The sequence below is a fragment of the Struthio camelus genome, chromosome 5 (genome assembly GCF_040807025.1).
Source record: "Struthio camelus isolate bStrCam1 chromosome 5, bStrCam1.hap1, whole genome shotgun sequence".
In the NCBI taxonomy this organism is placed as follows: domain Eukaryota; kingdom Metazoa; phylum Chordata; class Aves; order Struthioniformes; family Struthionidae; genus Struthio; species Struthio camelus.
In genome coordinates, this window is record NC_090946.1 from 24,756,928 (window position 1) to 24,777,829 (window position 20,902).

General features: G+C 40.1%; 1 protein-coding gene across 9 annotated transcripts in view; it reads right to left on the bottom strand.

The window, feature by feature from the left end:
- The window catches only part of GALNT18 (polypeptide N-acetylgalactosaminyltransferase 18), a 276,796-nt gene that overhangs the window by 227,686 nt on the left and 28,208 nt on the right, over window positions 1–20,902 (bottom strand). For 2 of the 9 annotated variants that reach the window (XM_068945116.1, XM_068945114.1), the window contains 3 exons: window positions 11,255–11,380; window positions 6,287–6,376; window positions 1,616–1,881 (listed from right to left, as the gene is read on the bottom strand). In XM_068945116.1, the coding sequence (XP_068801217.1) occupies window positions 1,616–1,850 (235 nt within the window). In that variant the 5' untranslated portion in view covers window positions 1,851–1,881; window positions 6,287–6,376; window positions 11,255–11,380. Of the gene's footprint in view, window positions 1–1,615; window positions 1,882–2,022; window positions 2,387–2,989; window positions 3,091–6,286; window positions 6,377–11,254; window positions 11,381–20,902 lie in introns of those variants that run through there. The other 7 variants (XM_068945115.1, XM_068945120.1, XM_068945121.1 and 4 more) reach the window with 7 other exon arrangements.

Genomic DNA, 20,902 nt, shown 5'->3' on the forward strand with positions numbered 1-20,902 from the left:
AAAAAAAATATATTCCCTTTTTAAAATCCATTTCAGGAATCGAAATAAATTCTCTCATGCAGTCCTTGAGTTTAAAACATGCAGGCTCCTCTATCAGTCTTCTTCCAGAAAGAAGAAATGTTTTACTAATGTACTCAAGATGACAAGACTATCCGAAAAAAGGAGGCACGTACGTACATATTGAACAGCGATATGTCACAGTTTTAAAAGTATTAGTACAAGTCACAGTGGAATAGCTGGCCTTTAACAGTCCTGCAGTCATACTCGTGAGTATTGTTAGGCAGGGGCAGCTCAGTTCATGTGATCAGTCACCCTGTCCACTCCACCATTCTTTGTATTCGCAGAACACTGAAGCACAGTAGGCCAAAGCTGCTTGGAAGCAGGCAAGATTTTGTGTACTGGTGATAAGTATCATTTACCAGGTGGCTTGCTCTCTGTTAGCAGACTTGGGATACATGCCAAAGAGGTTAGACTTGGGATTTGAACCTTCAGTAGAGCTTATGTAGAAGCAGCAAAAGACAGTCCCTTTAGATTCTGTAAGAGATCTCATTTACCCCTGCCCCCAGCCTCCTTAGCATCCTACCCACTTAACAGACCGAGGGACTGTTTGATGCCCTGTGGAAGATGAAAATTAAGAGGAAGACACTAGTTAAATATCACCTAGAAAAGCAAAGTCACGTAAAATCCCAAACACCCAGGAAATAATAATCTTTTTCCCCTCCCTCCCCCTCCTTTCCCACTTCCGCCCTTCTCCTGGAGCTCCCCTCAGTAGGGGATTGAATCAAAACGGCATTACACAAATGAGAGACTGTCCCAGTTATAATCCGTGGCTCTCGGCACTACAGAAGCACCGGGGAAAAACCTTGAGCGTACCCAGACACACACAGACTCTGCATGGATTAGCACAGTCAGGCTTGCAGGGGGGAGGGGAACAAAAATTCCCCTTGCAGCAACCTATTTTGGAAAAGAAAAACAATACCAAACAGTGATGATAACAGCAAGACCTGAAGAGGCTCCTCTGCCCTTTGCGCTGAGCCGTCCTCGCGGAATCCTACTTTAACATGATACAGACACGCACTGAGCTGAGGTCAGGTTTATTAAAGCAACAAGCTGAGCCCAGCCCGGCGAGGATGACGCCAGTCGAAGCGCCCGGGGGCTCAGGCCAAGTCGGCCCGAGAGCGCCCGCCGCCGCCGCCCCCTCCGCCCAGCTCCCGGCACAGCCGCTCTGCCGGGCACCGCTGCCTGGCCCCCACGACCAGCCTGCCGCGGGGCGAGGGCACCCTGGCGCGTCAGCATCCGCGGTACCCCCGGCTCGCCACCCGGCACGGAGGCCAACCTGGGAGGAGGGAAGGGTGCGCGGCAGCTCGCCACACGCCGCTGCGCCTCTCGCCAAGCACCAGCGGAGTCCGCCAGGGACCTCCGCACGCACCGCAGCCTCCAGCCTCCGCGCTGCTCTTCCGGGCTGAGGAATGGCTCTCCCCCCATGGCAACAGAAATGTCACACACACACACACACACACACACCCCAAACGCGGCGGGAGGGGACGGGAGGTCTGCACACGGAAAGGAGCCGGGTGGGGTGAGGAGGGAAAGTAAACATGGGGTTAAGTGGTACCTTGTATGTGCTGCTTGATGACATTTTCCAAATGGTCCAGCCTTTCTATAATCCTTAAAGTGTCCCCTTTGTCTTCCTCTAACTTTTTTTCTGAGATCGGCTCCTGTACTTTCACATAGACACTGGCAATGTAGTTGGTGACCCAACCCACGTACAGCAGGCAGATGATGTTAGTCATCCCACTCAAAATCACGCAAGTGGACACTAAAGTTTTGGTTTTCCTGGTGCACACCATCCTGAGATCCCTCCATATAGCTCCAAAAATCCTGTGATCCAGAAAACAAAAATAAAGTGCGATGAAAATAAATCCTTTCCCCCCTTTCCCCAAAACGGAGACCACTCAAAAGTCAGTAAATTTCCATGCAAAAAGTTCTCTAATCCACAGAATAAAAATATTTCTCGCCTACCTAGAAGGAGAGATGGGGGTGGGGAGGGCTGATACCTAGAATCCTTGATTTTAGTACATTAAAATAGCTGAAACTTTGCAATAGCAGTACGAACAGCAAACCAGCAAGACGTGTCAGCCTCCCGGCTGGCTGCTAGGTTTAGGCACCGATTCTTGCCACGGGCATCAAAGACGCGAGCAGCCAAGTGCCTAAGCGCTGCAAACTTTGTTCCCTGCAACGCCGCTTCCCGTTGCCACCGGCCACCGCTCCAGAATCAGACCTTGAAAGCAGCTTGCAAGGGAGTAGGGCTCGCACGGCCCCGGACTGACAAGCCGCTCCTCCAATGAAGAGCCTGCTCTGGCACGGAGGTTGCTGGCATCACCGTATGGCCGACGGGGACCGCGCGGGGCGGAGTCACAGGGGGGCCCACCTGCTCCTGACACGCGCGCGCGCACACACGGCTGGGGGCCCCTCCACCGTACTGAAAACTAGGGAGAGAGGGCGGGGACGGCTGCCTCGCTGCTCTCCTGCTATTTCTGTAGCTGGCTGCAAAGAATTTCTAGCCTAGCTAGCTTTGCTTCTTAGGTAAATGCTCCGCTGCTCGGCTAGGGAGAGCAGCTGCTATCATTAAGATACACCCAGAAACTCATCCATTTTTCGGGGTGGGGGGTGTGAAACCTGAGAAATTCCTTTAGCTCCTTGAAGCTATTGGTTCCACAGCTCCAGATACCCAACAACTGCCCACTATTAGCATATGCTTGTCTTTTATCCCGTTTGTGCACATTATTAGTATAGGCTTGTCTTTTATGTCTTTTATCCTGTTTGTGTCCCCCTCCCCCGCTTTATATTATTAATAGCTAATTATTGCTTGCATGCACACCAGCAGGCCCAAATATCCACCCATCGCCTCGCTGACTTCCACATGAATACAACACAACAGAGGATATCCCGTCCAGAATCGGCTTCCGCATCGGAGACAATAACTCACAATTTAGTTCAGCACATTGATGCTGCTTTCCTCTTTTCTTCACCTCACCTCTTGCATCATACACTTTTAGAAAAATACGAAGGCAAGAAGGCAAATTCCTCTCAATATGGAATCCCACTCACTTGAAGAAAGATATAGTATAGATGATTTTCTACATTCCTATTAAACAAGGATTTTGTACCAAATAGCTGACTTTTGCAAGATCATTTTCTTTTGATAGTGTCAAAACAGAAAGTGAACATTATCATGAATAGCATGAGGAATAGTAAGGCACCTGCTAATTAACACCCTAACAACTATTTTAAACACTTACTACCCAATGAAAGCAATAAGTAACAAATGCTACGGGTCATACTATAATTTTGCATATGCAGTACATAAATATCTATTCTGCTACATGAGTCATACCTGATAACTGAGATTAGACAAAGGTTATCCCGTTTATGTGCAGGAAGCTCAGCAGATACCAGGACTCAGTGTTCTGAAGCATGCATGTGTGAGTTTTCAAACCCTGCACTATCTTGAATTTACATTTCAGTATTGTAATACGAGTACATATAGATGATTTGTCCTAGGGTTTGGGGTTATTTATTGTTTTTTAAACAAATAGCTATATCATAAGCGAGATCCAGTATTCAAGAGGGAAGGCAGACAAGCGTCCTGGCAAAAGCCAGATTGACCTCTTCCTTTCCAACAGTTGGTACTCCACAGAACCAGTAACAACTGAGGATACTCAAAGACAGCGTCAATAAATTATGTAGTGAACTCTGCCAATGCAGCTCAAAAAACAAAGTGCCTCCTCAGTCTCGGTTCTAAGCCTCCCTGAAAACTAACTGCTATTTCAGCCAATTTATAAGTATTTCCCCAGTGACAATCTAAAGGAGGGTAGCATGACAAAACTCATTTGAGTATGAATTAATATGACTTGAGGTATTTGAATGTGAAAAAGAATATACATTTACCTTTGAGAAAAAGTTATTGTAGTAACATAAAAAAAAACTTGCAGGACAAACCAGTCACTGCAGTCAATGAACCACTTCAAGCTTTATAAAAGGCAATATACTATACTCCATCACATAAGTCAATGATCCTACTTGGTCTGTGGTGAACATTTGTCTATAACATCACTTATTTCCCTGTTTCCTGTCTTTGTACTCCAGTGTTACAGCATCACAGCTGGTAGCAACAGAAAACAGTAAATGCATATCACTGAAGTCTTAAATTTAATGGTGCTACCTAGACTTGCTATAATCTTTGTCAATTCCATCTGCACTCACGAAATACAAACTCTTCAACACTAGCAATTTAGGCAGCATCCATGATTTGGGCTTAGACTTCACAATTTAAAGCAAAACAATCCAAAATCTACCCAGATAAGGGACAAGTAATATCCATTACCAAGCAAGTTATATTTTCCATGGAGGTTTATAAAATATTGACAAATTACTAATATGAGTAGTATTTTTCACTAATGACTGTCAGCACATTCATGAGTGACACATATGTTCTAAAAAGATGCCCATGTTGCTTATATTGGCACATAACTGATTAAACTTATTACAGTATCTATTAACAGTTCATTAGCCCTTCGCTCCCAACAGTTTTCTGATCACGTTTACAATAGTTTCATTTATAGCTACATTCTCCTACTACCAAAGCTGCACTCCTCAATAGCAGAACAGTAATTCTCCGTGTCAAGCTAGTGTTAAAACTCCATCTGACTTTAGAGCAAAAACTCCAGATGCTTTAACATATTAAAAAAGTAAAAAAACCAAACAAACAAAAAAACAAAACCAGCCTTTCATGGCTCTAGTAATAAAATTCTGGACTGGTCTCTTTAAAAAGACTTTTAAGTTTACACAGGTGAAGGTATCCAAGGGTATGCTATTCTGAAACTGGTCACTTATTTCTGTCATTTTGATTTATTGTACAGTATCACAATCCAGATTTGAAACCCCATTATGCAAGATACTATACAAATACATAAGCAGTTTTCTTTTATAATCTAATTAGAAGAAAAATAGGAAAAGGAGCAATACGAGAAAAGCAAGGCTGCCAGCCTCATGTTATAGCCAGGTACAAAAAAATGACAGGCAGATTAGGTGATAAGAAAACTAAATGATTCTTTTTTTGAGCACTTAAGATATGGGAGACCACAGGGTCTACGAGGTTTGTTCTCCTAAATCACACTGGTGTTTTTGAAAGTTCTATTTCAAGTGTTTAAGTGCAGAGGCAGTATGATCTACTAGGTGAGTCATTACACTAAGAGTCTGACTTTATCCTAGCCCTGATACAGATCTGCCATGTTATCTTGGTCAAATTATTTCACTTCTGTTTCTCTCTAAATAAATGGAAAAAAATAATCTCTTAACATGTATGTTGCCCCCACCTCCGATACTGTAATAGGGCATAATTTCAGCCAGTGCAGAGGAAATATTAGCCTCATAACCTAGTAAAGACAGCCATCACTTATCCTGCATTACAGTGTTCTCTAAGGAAAGTTATTAAACCAGCCTTTCTTACCTGTCATTCCAATTCAAGGAAGGGAAAGGATGGAAAAAAAAGATATGCTTAGGAACTATTTTTTGGTGCCTTTTGATGCAGGCTAGAACATTTTTTGTAGTAAGAGAACAGCAGTGAAGTAGTTCACAAAAAGAGCAGTGAAACACATCACACACAACTGCATTTACATCCCATCTACAAAAATAGATTGCTTATGTCTTGTTAGAAATCTATGAACAAGCATAACTTTTTAACATTATTTCTAATGTATTCTATTCAGATTCTTAGCTGAAATCCTGTCTGTTTTATGGAGATATAATCTTCATTATCATCTAGTTTGAATAAGTTTTCTTCCATTATTCCTTCCCCCTCCCCCATGACGATCACATCTTTGTTTGGAAAGATAATACATTTACATTCTGGAGAGAGATGACCAAATAGAAAAGTAAGCCTGAATTACCCTGAATAGGTAATAATTTTTACACTGTGGTGAAGCAAAAACTATCCTTCTCTTAAGCAGATATCTACCCCTTCAGCTGATCAGCTCTTCCCAACTATCCTTCTCTTCAGCAGATATCTACCCCTTCAGCTGATCAGCTCTTCTCAACAGTTCAAGTCGTGAAGCTGTCTCTTTAGCTCCTAAACAGAGAGAAGTTTCTGTATTTTAAAGGTAAAGTGGTGACTTCAGTCCCCAGGGAAGTGATCCGATTCATTTCGGTATATATTGTCCCCAGGCATCTCTCTCACTGTATTTAAACCAATTTCAGAACATATGTAAATTATAAAAAGACATACGTGGTGTTGCAGAGATGTCCTTGCAGATTCTGGAGCTGGGTTTTGGAGCAACAGATTTGTTCTATGGATGTTGTAGATAATGAACCCGAACTAAATGCAAAAAAACAAAAACAAAAAAAAACACCAGGAAAGGAAAATAAGAACAAAAAAGCTGAATGGGTGAAAAACAGAGTTGGAAGACAACAAGGCAAAAATAAAAATTTCTTTCTTGTTACACTGGGATGCATCATCATGATCTTTATTCCTCTAGCATTTCTTTTCCCCATTCCTCCTCCTTTCCTTCTTGCTTTCTGAGGTCCATACCTGCCTTTCTCTTTTATTCCCTGTCATCTTTCCCCTCCTCCATTTAAAAATACCTACTGTTAAGTTTACACTAGTTACCAGTTTGACACAAATCACCCTTTGTTACATTTTCATGAGCCTTCATTTTGGCCACACAGGACTTTTCATTTTTCACTGCTCAAAGACTACTCAAAGTACCAAGTATAGTGAAATTCAACACCATACCACCTTGCTGCAGTCTCTCAAGAAGCAAAGCTAAGCAACAGACCTTCAGAAGCGTTTGGATGACTAGTATCCATGAGGTATCATTTCAAAATCATTCACCTCACATTGAGAAAAAAATCAAAATGAAACAGAACCCAGAAGATGCATAAACAAGAGTGAGATTCAGTGCTGTCTCAGGTTAAGAACTGAACTGAATCCCTTTTGTCTTCTGGACTGAGCTCTCAGTGCAGCTCAAGCAATCAGAAATCATACCAGGTGGAAAAGGAACACAGTAGAGTTGGCCAGAACATTAGAGTATCTACTTGAAACTTATTTTCAAAAGCAACATGAAGAAATAGAAATACATGGATACATGCCTTCCTCTCCTTCACTGCCAAATTCATGCCTTACAAAATTACAAAATATTTGTCATCTCCTTTATACAGTTTCTATAAAATTTATGTCTTTATTTTGTTTCCATATGGCATTTTCCCCCCCTCAGTGTTTGCCAGTCTTGTCTTATCCTTTTATCCTTCCAAAGTGTTTTTCCATCAACACCTAAAATCATTTGATGTTAGCTGGTCTCTGCTATGCTGTTTTATTAGTTACTTTTATGCACTAGTCTGATTTTTTTTTTCTAGCAGCATTGCACTACACTATTTATTTGCCACAAAATTCACAGTTAATCCATCTGAAGTGAATCATGTGCAACTATCAACTCACCGATATGAGTAAGGGATTCAAAACAGGGCCCTCTGTAACACATCTACAATTACCTAGAGAAGCATTACGTTCTGCTCTTTTCAAAGCCCACTCCCCCTCCCCAGACAAAGCAACCTGTCTGAAGTGACCTTAAGTACCTTCGTTTTGGGGTACTAAAGCTGAGATACTTATGAAGCGGATTTTCAGAGAATGAGGACCATCCAATCTCTGAATCTTTTTATGTTCAGAAGCAAAAAAAAAAAAAAAAAAAAATTAAGAAACTCTAAATCATTTGTGATACCTAAAAATCTTGGCTGACTTTCTCAATCCAGTTCTCAATGCCGTATCTTGTATCTTTCATTATCATCATACAAACCCCTGTACAATGTCAACCAAAAACTGATGCAGCTGTATAGGCCAGAATAACCCCAGGCACCAGCACAGGCTGGGGCCTGAACTGCTGGAAAGCAGCTCTGCAGAGAAGGACCTGGGAGTGCTGGCGGGCAACAAGTTAAGCATGAGCCAGCAATGGGCCCTGGTGGCCAAGAAGGCCGACGGTATCCTGGGCTGCATTAGGAAAAGCGTTGCCAGCAGGTCGAGGGAGGTGATCCTGCCCCTCTCCTCAGCCCTGGGGAGGCCTCCCCTGGAGTACTGTGTCCAGCTCTGGGCTCCCCAGGACAAGAGAGACATGGCACTCCTGGAGAGAGCCCAGCGGAGGGCTACCAAGATGATTAGAGGGCTGGAGCACCTCTCCTATGAGGAAAGACTGCAAGAGCTGGGCCTGTTCAGCCTGGAGAAGAGAAGACTGAGAGGCGATCTCATCAACGTAGACAAGTATCTGAAGGGGGAGTGTCAAGAGGATGAGGCCAGCCTCTTCTCCGTGGTGCCCAGCAACAGGACAAGAGGCAGCGGGCACAAACTGAACCACAGGAAGCTCTGTCTGAATCTAAGAAAAAACTTTTTTCACTGTGAGGGTGACAGAGCACTGGAACAGATTGTCCAGAGAGATTGTGGAGTCTCCACCCTTGGAGATACTCAACAGCCATATGGTCAGAGTCCTGGGCAACCTGCTCTAGGTGACCCTGCTTGAGCAGGGGGGTTGGACGATGATCTCCAGAGGTCCCTTCCAACTCAATTGTTCTGCAAATGTCTGGTTTCCAAACAGTGATATCATATCTCCAAAGAGTGCCTCACTCTGAACAATCAGGGACAAGAATACAGTAAATATACTATGACATTTTGCTTGACAAAGCATGAAAACATTTAGTGTCTCAAAGATTTTCTGTGCCAGATGCTATAACTAAACAATTGTTTACACTAGCTACCAATATATCTTCACTTTACAATTTAATGTAATCCTTTTTTGAACCCCTACATTCTCATATTCCCAGAAAAAGTGGATAATCACTTTCTAGTCATCTTTCCATCTGTGCTTTTACAGACCTATCACATTCCTTCTTAGCCAGCTCTTGGCCAATATGAGTTCCATATATGTAAGCCTCTTATCACAAGAGAGGAATTCCATATTTTGATTATTCTTATACTTTTCTACTTTCAACCCTTTTTTTTTGAGATGGGATGACATGACTTACAGCCCAGATTTGATACACAATTTCTTTTTTTACATCGCCCAAGTTCCTTCCTTTATATTCCTAACTGTTAGCTTTTTGATTGCCCCCAAGCCCCAAGTTAACCTCAGAGAACTAGTCACAAGGATCTCTTCCCAATAACAATAAATATAAAGCCCAGTAATAACTCGGTGTAGCTTCATAGGTCTTTCTAGGTATAGGCCACCTCACAATTTTGCTATTTCATCAACTTGCCTTTCAGTGATATGACTTCTACAATCTTTTGCAGTTAGCTTTAGAACTAAGTGAATAATTTGGTTATCTTCACTATTTATGCTCTTTTCTGAGCATGTCTGCATATGATGAACGATGCAGATCCTAACAGCCCCTTCTAGTGACAGTCGTCTTTTTTGAAACTAATGACCTCTTCCTTTTCTTTGTTCCTTCTGCCTGAAGCAGTTTTTAATGCATGAGTGGAGCTTTTCCTTATTCATGACAGGCATCGAGAGCCTTTGGAGAGAAAACTCATAGGAAGCAGCCCAAATACCAATATGAATTTAGAATTAAACCCAACACCAATTGGACCACCGTTATCCATACATTTACTGACATTTCAAAAACCTTTAGTAAATGGGCAAAGAGTGACTTCCTTCAGTTGCTCATAAGAAGAACACTCCTATTTATCTGTCTAGAATTTAGAAGAAAAATCTACAGGAATAGGGGAGAAGAGATTTACACATTTTTAGGCTTCTTATGAGGAATGTTTTTCTTTCTAGAGGCTCAAAGCTTCACTTCGTTGCAGAGGAATGGAGACACTGAGGCATTCAGAAATCTTACAACAGAGTCTCAGGAATACAAACCATCACTGCGTTTAGGGTTAGAACCTCAAAAGTGACTGAAAATTCAAAATGAAACCCATAAAGGGAACACAACATTAAAGTAATTGTCCTTTTTAATCTGAATTGATTGTTAGCACAAATGGACAACTTCCATAGGCTCAGCTAATCGCTTATCCAGAAATCAGGAGGAATCCAGATGATTCTGGTTTACTAGTTTAACCATAGGTAGGAGAGACATCTTCAAAGTGTAATGCTAGTGAAAACAAATGTTTTAATTCTTCCCTTTCCCAATCAACATTATCCCAGCCTTTTAAAGATCAGTGTTGGCTAACGGTCCTTTAACCAATGGCTACAGAGGAGACTGCAGAAGACCCTCTGTTGATATTCTTTTGCTAAGTTCACATCCAAGCGTGTAATTCAGCTGAAATATATTAGATCCTATACTTTGAGATTACTGAAACAATCTTCTAGAATAACACATTATTTCATCAGATACTGCAGCCATAGCTTAAGCAAACCAACAATTTACATTAAAGTACACAGACAATTTTAGAAACTCATTTAAGTGTATGAAAAATTCTTCAAATTATTTTGTTTAGGATTTGATGGTATCTAGGAGTAAACTTCTCCCTGATCCACTGCATTAAAAAAAAATCCCACACCCTTGTGCCTCTTTTAAAGAAAACTGACTCAACGAGAAAGGTTTCAGTCCAAGTTGATGTTCTAACAACTCTTACAGTATGACATGAGACAAAAGTTTTCATTTCATTGGGCCTGGAACGCCGCACTGGTCTGTGCTGCAAGAATGTCCAATAAAAGTAAGTAGCATATTAATACTACCAAAAAATCTCTTTTTCTTTTAAAAGAGAGGAATGCTTACAAAACTTCTTTAAATGAGCCAAAAGGAAGCCTGTTAAGGAAGCAATGGCTTAGAGCCAAGAGTTATTTCAATGGCAACCAAACTACCATTCCCTCCCCCCCCTTTTTTTTGGAAGGGATGGATTGGAAGCCAGATTTTGCTCATTCAGCATATGATTCAGAAATTAATATATAAAGAGTCTTTAGTCCTTCATGTGGTGCTCCTGATTTTAGAACTGAACCAGAATATATCAAGGAATAAATAACTTCAGGCAACTCGTGACTTTTTTATTTTAGTAAAGGAAAGGCTGGTAGCCATAAAAAAAGATTTTTAAGAATCTCACAAGCAGTTCCAACCAGACTCTTTCCTTACTAAATAACCGTATTCCAGATGGTACACATTTGAGTCATACGTGCATATTCTTTTGATGTGCAACAGTCACATTCCTTGCATTTTGTTCAGTGGAATACAAATGTTCTAATTCCTTTGGCATTTAAAAAAAAAAAAAGCTTACCCCTTCCATCTTAGAACGAGGTATTGAGTTACAACATGGCAGTAGAGTTCATTTTTAAGGCAGTCTCTTATTTCTGCCCATCATCCTGGGGTAGGTTTGTATAACTTGCATCTTCCAATAGAAGATCTGAAAAACACTCACGATTAGATTATAAGCAAAATGGGTTTTCACAAAAACACTGGCTTCAGTGTGCTTGCATCAGTTAAATGCTAATTAACATTTTCAGAATCTGCGGCTCACAAAGCACTTTACAAACATTATTAATTAAAACCTATAGCATTCCTCTGGGAACAGATAGCAAATATTTCATCTATCACCACTGTGGAGCCCAAATCAAAGCATGCCACTATTCAACACAGGACAGCACATTTAAAAAGTTCAACACAGGAGACCTAACATGCTCCGCCATGTTAGAGGATGGTAATACAAATCTGAACGCTTACTTGAATCACCAAAGACTAAAGTACTAGTATTTACTATTATTCAAGCATCCTAGTCTTCCTGAAAATCAGCTCTTCCAAATGCACAATTAGGAGCGCGGAGCCCCAAAAACTCTGCCAAAGGAACAACAGCCTTTGAACACTGACTTAAGAGAAGGTAACCACCCACTGAAAAGTTTCCTGAAGCATGCTATGCAATTTGGAGATCTTCTCTCAAACAATGACTCCAGCCCCATCAGACACTGGTTTGGAAAATGAAAAACAGCATAGCACTGAGTGTTATTGCTATAAATAAAAAGTGGCCTGAGGGACCTGGGCTTAACCAAATGGTCCATATAAATCAACAAGTTTTCAGTTACTAAGATAATCAAAACCCATCAGGCATTAGCAATGGGATTTAACAAACCACTGAAGCAAGCTGGAAGCAAAAAAGTAACTAACTTTTATACTTTATAGACTTACCATATTTCTTCAAGCTTAAAGAATTGCAAGTTGGTTTAAAAAAAGGTGAAGTAAAATAATTTGGTATTCTTAACATGATCAATGGAGCAGCATTTTCACCGAGATTTCACTTAGTAGATTAAATGACTGAGCCAACGAACATGTAAGCATGAAAAGGTGGAGCAAAAGCAAACAGGATGAGGATTTGAGAGAGAAAAGTTATCACGTGGCTGGGAATATCGCAGAAACTGGCTGACAAGTTTAGGTGCTTATGAGTTATTTGAAGCTGAGGAGAATGTTGCTATATTGTACTTTTGTGGGTTGATGGAACTACAGGTAGAAATAAAATGTTGCTACATGCTTAGGAAGATTTCTAGTTTGGAAGCTAGTTAATTTTGGATCCCCAGAGTTACACTTGTTGCCAGTTGTAACATTATTTACAGCTCAATTTACAGGTGGAATTTTTATCAGCATAACACACAAAAATACGCAGTTTAGGCCAAATAACAGCTACCAAAACACATTTTGTAACATATACCTAGCACTTCAAGTAACCCACAGCTTTTCTTCTAGTGATCTTACAATTAGAGGAAGATTACAAAAACGCTCAGGCATTTTTCATTGAAGAACTGCATGCCAGAACTCTTTTTTTTCCCAAATGGCTTCACCCTTCCTTGTATTGTCTTTTTTAGTGAAGTTCAAAACTAAACAGGAGTCACGTCATTATGTTTACTGTTTTGTTCTTTGCCAAATTCATACTGGATGCCAGAGAAACATAATATCATTTATTCCTTTGTTAGTCTTAAATAGCCTGGATGTTAAGAAAGATCCTTTTGTTTTATAAAATCACCTACAAGACTCAGGACAGGAAAGGGCATGAATTTCTATTTGCCTCTGCTAATGCCAGCTCAAAGTGCATCTGGTCACGGAAAAAGTTACCACCAATCAGCAAAGTCCTCTAAAAAAAAAAAAAAAGCAAGCAGCTGAATTTCCCTGTGCAGGCTTCCTGTGCAGTTTACCTTTCTTCTCTTAACAGTGTTTCCTCTGTACGCCCTGGAACAGTCCCTTCCACGTTCCTTTCTGTCCAGCAGAGAACTTCCAGAAAAACATTACTGGCTCACAGGGTCCAGAAGAGAAAACGACAACTCAAGCAACTGTTGTAATCTTTCCTGTTACTTAAATACCGCACATCACATGTTGAGAATGAAAACAACTGCAGAATGACTTTGTCATGGAAATTTCATGAGCAAAGGATGTTCAGGAGTTTAAATTTATGCACTAGCTCCAGAATACTAATCAAGGGATAGCATTAGAAGGTGTCAATCAGCAAAAGGAGGTGGTAAAAGAATTTCAGAGATCTTTTAAGAGTCTTATTTTTGAGTTACTTGCAAATAGTTCACATAAAGGAGCTGTCAGTTCAGTTCCTTAAGTTACCATAGCTTTAATGGATTAAATGGAGATTATTAAGACCTAAGAACCTGCCCTGCTACTTATTAATTACTAAGTCATTGAGGATATTTGAGTAATTATTGTTCAGCCACATAGTTAGTACCTAGACACTTTAAAGACGGCTGCAGCTTGTGTTAGCCAACCTAACCTGAGTTTCAAAAAAGTTACAAGATAATGTAAGCTTAAGAGTAAGGTGCAAGTCTGTTTAAATCATCATAATTGAACTTCAAAACCTATAGCCTGGCTCTTCCCTCTCAGCACTTCTTATGTGCTTCCCAGTATTATTCAGTTACTCAGTTTTGTGGCATAGATTTCTTTAGACTCTTTCCTGTACAGGTTTATATTCTGTTGACTTCTTCTATAGCCAAAAAAGTACTCAGATTAAAGGAGTACAAAGTTGAAATGTTCTACCACCAGGTAGATCAGCGTAGCTGACATATGCCTTAAGGCCACTGCAGTGCGTGACATGTACAGATAACACTGCATTAGAACACAAACTTAGCTACAGTAATCTTAAACATCACTTCATGATCGGATTCAGACATCATTGCACCAGAAATGAACATAGGGCAGAACTGCTGCATTTAAAGCCATCGTCACAGCAGGATCTCAGGTCAACCACAACCATAAACTAATGCTAACCACAGCAGCCTTTGTCAACACAATGGGTAGAAGAAGGGCAAAGAACTTCAGCTGAAATAAATCAGCACAGATGTGTTGAAACCATTAAAGAACACGAGTCTCTACCAGCTAAGGATCTGAGTTCCTCTATCTAATGTACTGCTCATTAAAAGATACTCTAATTTGTTGTAGTTTAACAATTTAGGGAAGCCCCTACTGAATGCAAGTCGTCCAAGCTGCCAGCATTTCTAACGGGCAAAGTGGGAGCAAGATACTCCGAAGTCATTTACACAGGAATTACAGAAACCAATTCCCAGTTAATAGCCAAGAATGCAACATCTGTTACTGAAGAAAATACAACTTTCCATCCTATCTTGCTATCAGCCTTTTTGTCAGTAGTAACTATCGAACACACTACAAAATCTGATAAGGACGATTCACTAAGGCTAAATGACTTAAACAGTGTTTCTACTTACAAAAAAAGAGCTTAGGACTGCTTCAAACATCCCTTGGCTATATAAAGTCAACAGGAGATTCTAAAAGAGACTAACCAGTTGACATTGCATCTTCTAGTTTATGCAGGTGATTATTTATTATTTTGACTGTAACAGGCTATGAGAACACGTCAGGGGGTGAAGCTGTCGATAAGTAAGTGCAATACAGACCACAGATCCCAATTTGTAAAGCGTGTAATTTGCTGCAGAATTTGCTTCTCTACAGCTTGCATATAAAACAGCATGTGAACCTTGAGCCAAATTTCTGTGGCTAAAAACTACTGCTGCTACAGTCTCAGGCTTTCTCCTCAGGGTCTGCATTGGCAAACTCCTATTTCTTTCACTAGGGTATTAGAGTGGTTTCATTGCAAGTGCTTCAGAAATAAAGTCTATAAACCACAGGTACTTTTCAACTCAATTCTTGGTGAGCCACTACAACCACGGAAAAGCTGCATAAAGTGTCGCTCTACTAACTTCCTAACTGGTGATGGCTCTTCCACACTCTCTACGTCTGGATTCCTTTCCTCAACTGAAGTCCCTTAGGAACAAGATGAACATACCATTTTGCATGGTAAACAATCCACAGAAAGCTTGTTTTAAGTTCTTGCCACAGAAAATAAGCAGCAAAGGGTAGACAAAAGGTGGAGTAATATGGAAAAACGGATATGATAAACAGATTAAACTGTAAGAAAGGGAGAAAACAGGGCATAAACAACAACTTACATTTAGTATTAGGTCTTCATTCAGTGACACAAAATATAACTCTCTTTTTTTCTCTGAAGGGAGCGACCAGTAGAGGAGTTAGAGAAGCATCTAATTTGCTGTTTATTTTCTGGTAATATTCACTTATTTTACTTGCTTTAAATGTTAAGACTTGAAGAAAAATGATGTGCTTGAATGTAACTTTCACCCCAGCTCAAGCAATATCTACCAGCTTTCACATAGATTTATCTATCGCATGCCAAGCATTATTCCTTTAAAAGGCTATGTTCTGAAGATGACTCTCGAGTCAAATAATATTTCTGTAAAACATCTGCAGAATTAAGTGGTGCCAGGCTGCAAAATACATTGCTAGCTATTTAGAACAGTAATAATTTTAGTTGCCATTTTTGTATTATAGGAAAAATAGGTAGCCATAACCGGAGATTTATCATCGAGGTTTTGTGGGACATGCCCTTCCTTGCTACTCAGAACATGAATACAAGTTCGTTATTATCCATTCCTCTCAGCAGATTTCATTCAGGGTTAGCAAGTGCACTCTCTTCCATTCTGATAACTAGATGGCGTTTAAAACATTCAGCATACAGCAAAAACGTGACTTTGGTGTTTTGTAATAGGAGGCCTGTTGGTAACATGTTTTAAAGCCAGTTTGTGGCAAAGAAAAGAACTCATGAGAAACATAACATTTTTTCCATGGTGCTAGCAACTTCAATTCTTTGCATTTTCCAGAGAAGTCAAACTGACACCACCCTGTAATACCTTTACCACCTTAAAAGTTCTGTTGAATGGGCCTTTTTACAAGGATTTAGAAATTACAAGTGCCCTTAAATCTTCAAGGGCAGTACGAATGCCAGATCCTTCAGGCAATTTTGGACGAAGTGAGCCAGTCCTCCTGGAGGGCGCAGAGGACTCACAGTTCTTACAATTTTTTGTTATTTTTCTTAAAGTAACTTAACAGCTGGGATAAACATGAAGGAAGGAATAAGTGAAGTGCTGCAAGTTTCCATTAGTGAAGTATGCTTTCCAGTTCTCCATGTTGGGTAAAAGAGTCTAGGAAAATCCTTACTCTGCCAATATCGCTTCATTATTTTTTGTTTTGTTTAAAAGAGGCAGCATAGATCAATCTATGTTTAAAAGAGGCAGCATAGATCAATCTAGAAGCAAGAAAAAATCCTCTGTCCCCTCTAACATGTGGGTATATGCAATGAAATAGCTTACATTTTGGCTAACTGAAATCAAAATTTCATCATTAGCATTGTGAGATAAAAATATCACTTTACATGGAGAGTGCAGCTTAGAGAATGTTATTACTTTGGGCAACAGGAGCAGAAAATATTTCAAATTCATGCCCACTGGTAACAAGAAGATACTCAGTTATCTGAGAGAGAGCAACAGCAAGTGAGCAACCCCAAATATGACTCAAATACCATTATTAATTTAATGCTATTAACTTCAGGCAGCACGCAGCACAAACACAATGAATACCTCATTGAGAAATATTATTTTCTTCCCTGAGAGAATTTTCATAAGATAAAAAAGCATTAATCTCATATCTGATTTTAAAGCCCTTGCCTGAAATCTAGGTTTATTGGCTTCCCCCCCCCCCCAATTTCTATGGAAATTTTCCATAGAAAGTATGCATTTTGTGGATAAAAGTGTTTATTCAAAATAATACTTGATTTCAGTCAAACAAAAGGCAATACTAAAAAAAAAAAAAGTCACCTCAGTAAATTGCATCAAAGTGATGTTAGCTTATAGTTCATTTCCCATTAAATGGTACTTTTAATGCTGTACTGCTTCTAAACTGCTTGGCATTCTTGGAATAAAATAAAAAGAAAGCTGTATCAGTTTACTGCAAACAAATATGCATCCTCTAAGAGGAATGTATCTCTGGACTATCTTACAGAGAAACTTATCCAAGAGTAGGTTCACAACCCTGTAAGACATCAGCAAGACTTTCTGAGTCTTTACCAGGCATATCTATATGTATTTAAACTTCACTGTGTCTGAGAAACCTAAGCTTTTAGAAAACAACTGAAATATTTACTTTCAACATTTAAGTCATCTTGAATGGATACCCTAAATCCAGACATAAAATGCTACATAATTCCTATTCATCCTCATGAACTGGAAAGGGAGTATCTTCCATATTAGGATATAACGTTCTTGCACTGCATGGGCATTGGAGAACATTACGAAGTTGAATACATTTTGTTCTGTTAGGTTAAATGAAGTTTATTTCTGTGTTTTGGTAATTGAATAAGGAGCTGAATTATGAATTCCTTAACAGTAGTACAGCTAGTCACAACCAACAGAAGAGGTCACGTTAGACAGGAGGAGAATCTGCAGCTAAAGAACACATTGGTTTCTTCCTACCTGTTCCCTGTTACATGGTTCCCAAGCAATGCATCTGGGTCAGATGACTAAGGCATAACCCTCCCTAGTCCATGCGTCACTCTGTCCTTCTCTAATCTCTCATAGAGAGATTAGTGATCATGCTTACTACCTTAAATCAACAAAGCAGGCTCAGGCAGCAGAGGCTCATACAGCTCAGCTTACAATTTCTGCTACTGATTCCAGTTAGAGAAGGAGCATTACACAGACATCAGGTTACAAGAGTTATCAGCTCCTTAAGAGGGAGCTTATAACTAGGAGAAAGAAAAAATAAAAGTGAAAAACTTCTCCAGGTTTTAGAAAGGAATTTAGGGACTGAGGTTTGATGCCGCAGTAAAAAAAATTACTGTTAAATTGAGCCTGGCTCAGGAAGTGCTGAGGAAGAATTTATCCCTACCACAGAGGAGGACTTTACTGAAGGCTGCATGCAACAGCACAGAAAACCAAAGTATTAATAGAAGAATAAAGAGTGCTCATGGAGAAGATGGGACCTCCTAGACCAAGGCCCTCATTAAAAATATATATGTATATATATACATACTCTTATTAAAAAACGGGAGAGTAATTGAGAATCATCAGCTACAAGTGTTTGAGAGAGACAAAGGTGGCATCAAGATCAGGGGGTGGAAAAGATCCTGTTATGGACCATGCAGGTGCACATCATGTCAAAATTTAGCCAAGACTGGAATATTCAGAGCAACAGAACGTGATTTTCTTTGAGCTTTTGTGGAATCCTCCCGTGAACGTAACTGTCAGGCAGAGCTGGAAAGGTCTTGCCTTGACTGCTTGGACAGTTTACAATTTTTTTTTTTTTTGGGGGGGAGAGGGGTTATTTTCAGATGATAAGAATGGTACATTCAGAAAACCCTACTAGCTGCAACTGCTAATGCTCTTGGCAAATCCATCATATTGGCATGAACAGAATTTTCAGTTTGCTACTTACTATCATCTATTGATGCCACTAGGTAGATACAATTCAAAAAGTTCTGGAAGAGCAGAGAGAGAGGGTAAAATTCTTCAGCCACTATACATGCTGACACAGCTCTGTTAACCTTACTGGACTGTGCTGCTCTTAAATCAGTGGATTTTTTTTTCTCTCTGTTTGTGAGCTTGGGGTGTCAGGGGTGGGCAGCAGAAACATCCCAAAGGGGTATCTCCTTGTCACTCTCCTTCCCCTCATCCATTCCCCCCCGTAAGCATTCTCCTACTGTTTTAAGATTTTTAATAAGTTCCCAGGTAAGACTTACCTAGCAGCTACTGCGCCAAGTTGGGGGTAAATAAAAAAAAGACTAAAACTCCCCTGAAGCTGCAAATTATCTCTCTACTGCGAGGATGAAATATAGGAACCACTGAAGTCACTATGAATGCCTTCTTCAGATTCCTAAGTGTTACTGGCAGCTGAAATTCAGAACCTCTACTCAAATTTTGCTACTTGCCATTGCCAAAAACTGTATCCTTTTCTTCCTGCTGGATAAATATCTAGCAGAGCTGAAAGAGAACACAGATGGAGGCTAAAGGAGGCTTAACACCACTAATTCACACATCACTGCGGCTGGGCTTTGCTGAGCGTTTCATTAGACTGCTTTCTTTCCACTGGGCTAACACAATGAATTTTGCATCAGAGACCAATAATTTCATTAACTGGTTGAAGCTGGTTGGGTTGGAATGTGAAAGATTTAGCAAGATTAAATTAGTGGGTGCATATTTACAGTGTTTTCTCAGATACTAACAGAAGCAGAGCTCATTTATACAAGCAGCTTACTGGGTAGTCAATTTTGTTAAGTCTCCTCAAAATAATTTTTTTTTCCAAATATATTTAAGAGGCCTCCACGGGAGTATGAAGAAAGCCATCCTACAATCACTGTGCTGCAAAAGTGACATTCAGGAATCTAAGTCTGTCCTTCATTGGTTACAAGAAAAATCTTCAGCTTACATCACTCTCTTTGCTGGAGGTCAGTTTCCACTAACCACATGTGAACAGTAAGCCCACATCCACTGGCTGTAAACATTTCTTCTCTTCTCTCCTAGTTGTAGCTGAAAATAGAAAGTTCTCTTCCTTCAGACTAATAGGATTGTCCATCAGTTACAGAATTGCAATATCATTACACCTGAGATTGTTTAGAAGCACCGTGAAGCTATTTTTAATAGAACGCCCTCTTTCAGAGCAAGCCTATAAGGTTAGGGATTAAAACCATGATTCTCTAGTGCTTCTAGTGACCCTAGAGTATATCTTCTGTGGCTATAACTCCCGCTCAAATAAAAAAAAAAAAAAGAAAGAAAAAAAAAAGAGGATTTACAAAACCTGAAAGGAATGAGAACCACATTCAAAACATAATTACATAAAAGTTGCTTATAAAATTAAGAGCAGCTGCTCCTACCTTTCACCATGTTTGCTATTCTACATATTCAGGCAAGAATACAAAGTATGCATTTCTGCTTCTCTTTGCCATGAAGGATATCTTGTGTTTCCAGTGCCCACGTACACTGCAGAAAAGGTCCAAAGGATAAGGAGTATCCAGCTCTTTGTGCCCTGAATTAGTTTTGTGCACAAAGTAAGAAGAGACCCTAACTGACAAACTGGCACAGTTCAAGTGAGCTTGTCTTCACTTACAGCATAAACTCTGCTTTTCATATTAGAAAGAAATAGCAAAAAGAACATGCCACTGACATTTCCCTCAAATAAGAACCTCTCAATATTGATTTTAAGAATTCCCCCTTCCCTTCTCTCCAGGGTTCTGTTTGACATGCATCATAGGAAAAACGACTTAGAAGACTTAACAAGAACCTCAAGGTCACCACAGACAACTTCACATGCCCTTTTCTCCATACTGTGGAACCACTGTGATATGAAGATGACCCATAATAACACAAGAGAAAAACGTAAAAGAATTTCTCTCAAATTCGCTCTGTAAGATAGAAATTTCTTGTTGTGCAGGAGAAGATTTGCACCCCCATAGAGTGTGTTAGCAGAAGGCACCAGCACAGATTCAGGTTACTGCATGTGCAGCACGCATGCACATGCACTCATGTTCATTTTGACTACTTAAGTGCTGCTGTAGCCAGAGCATACAAGAAAAGTCTGTCCATTA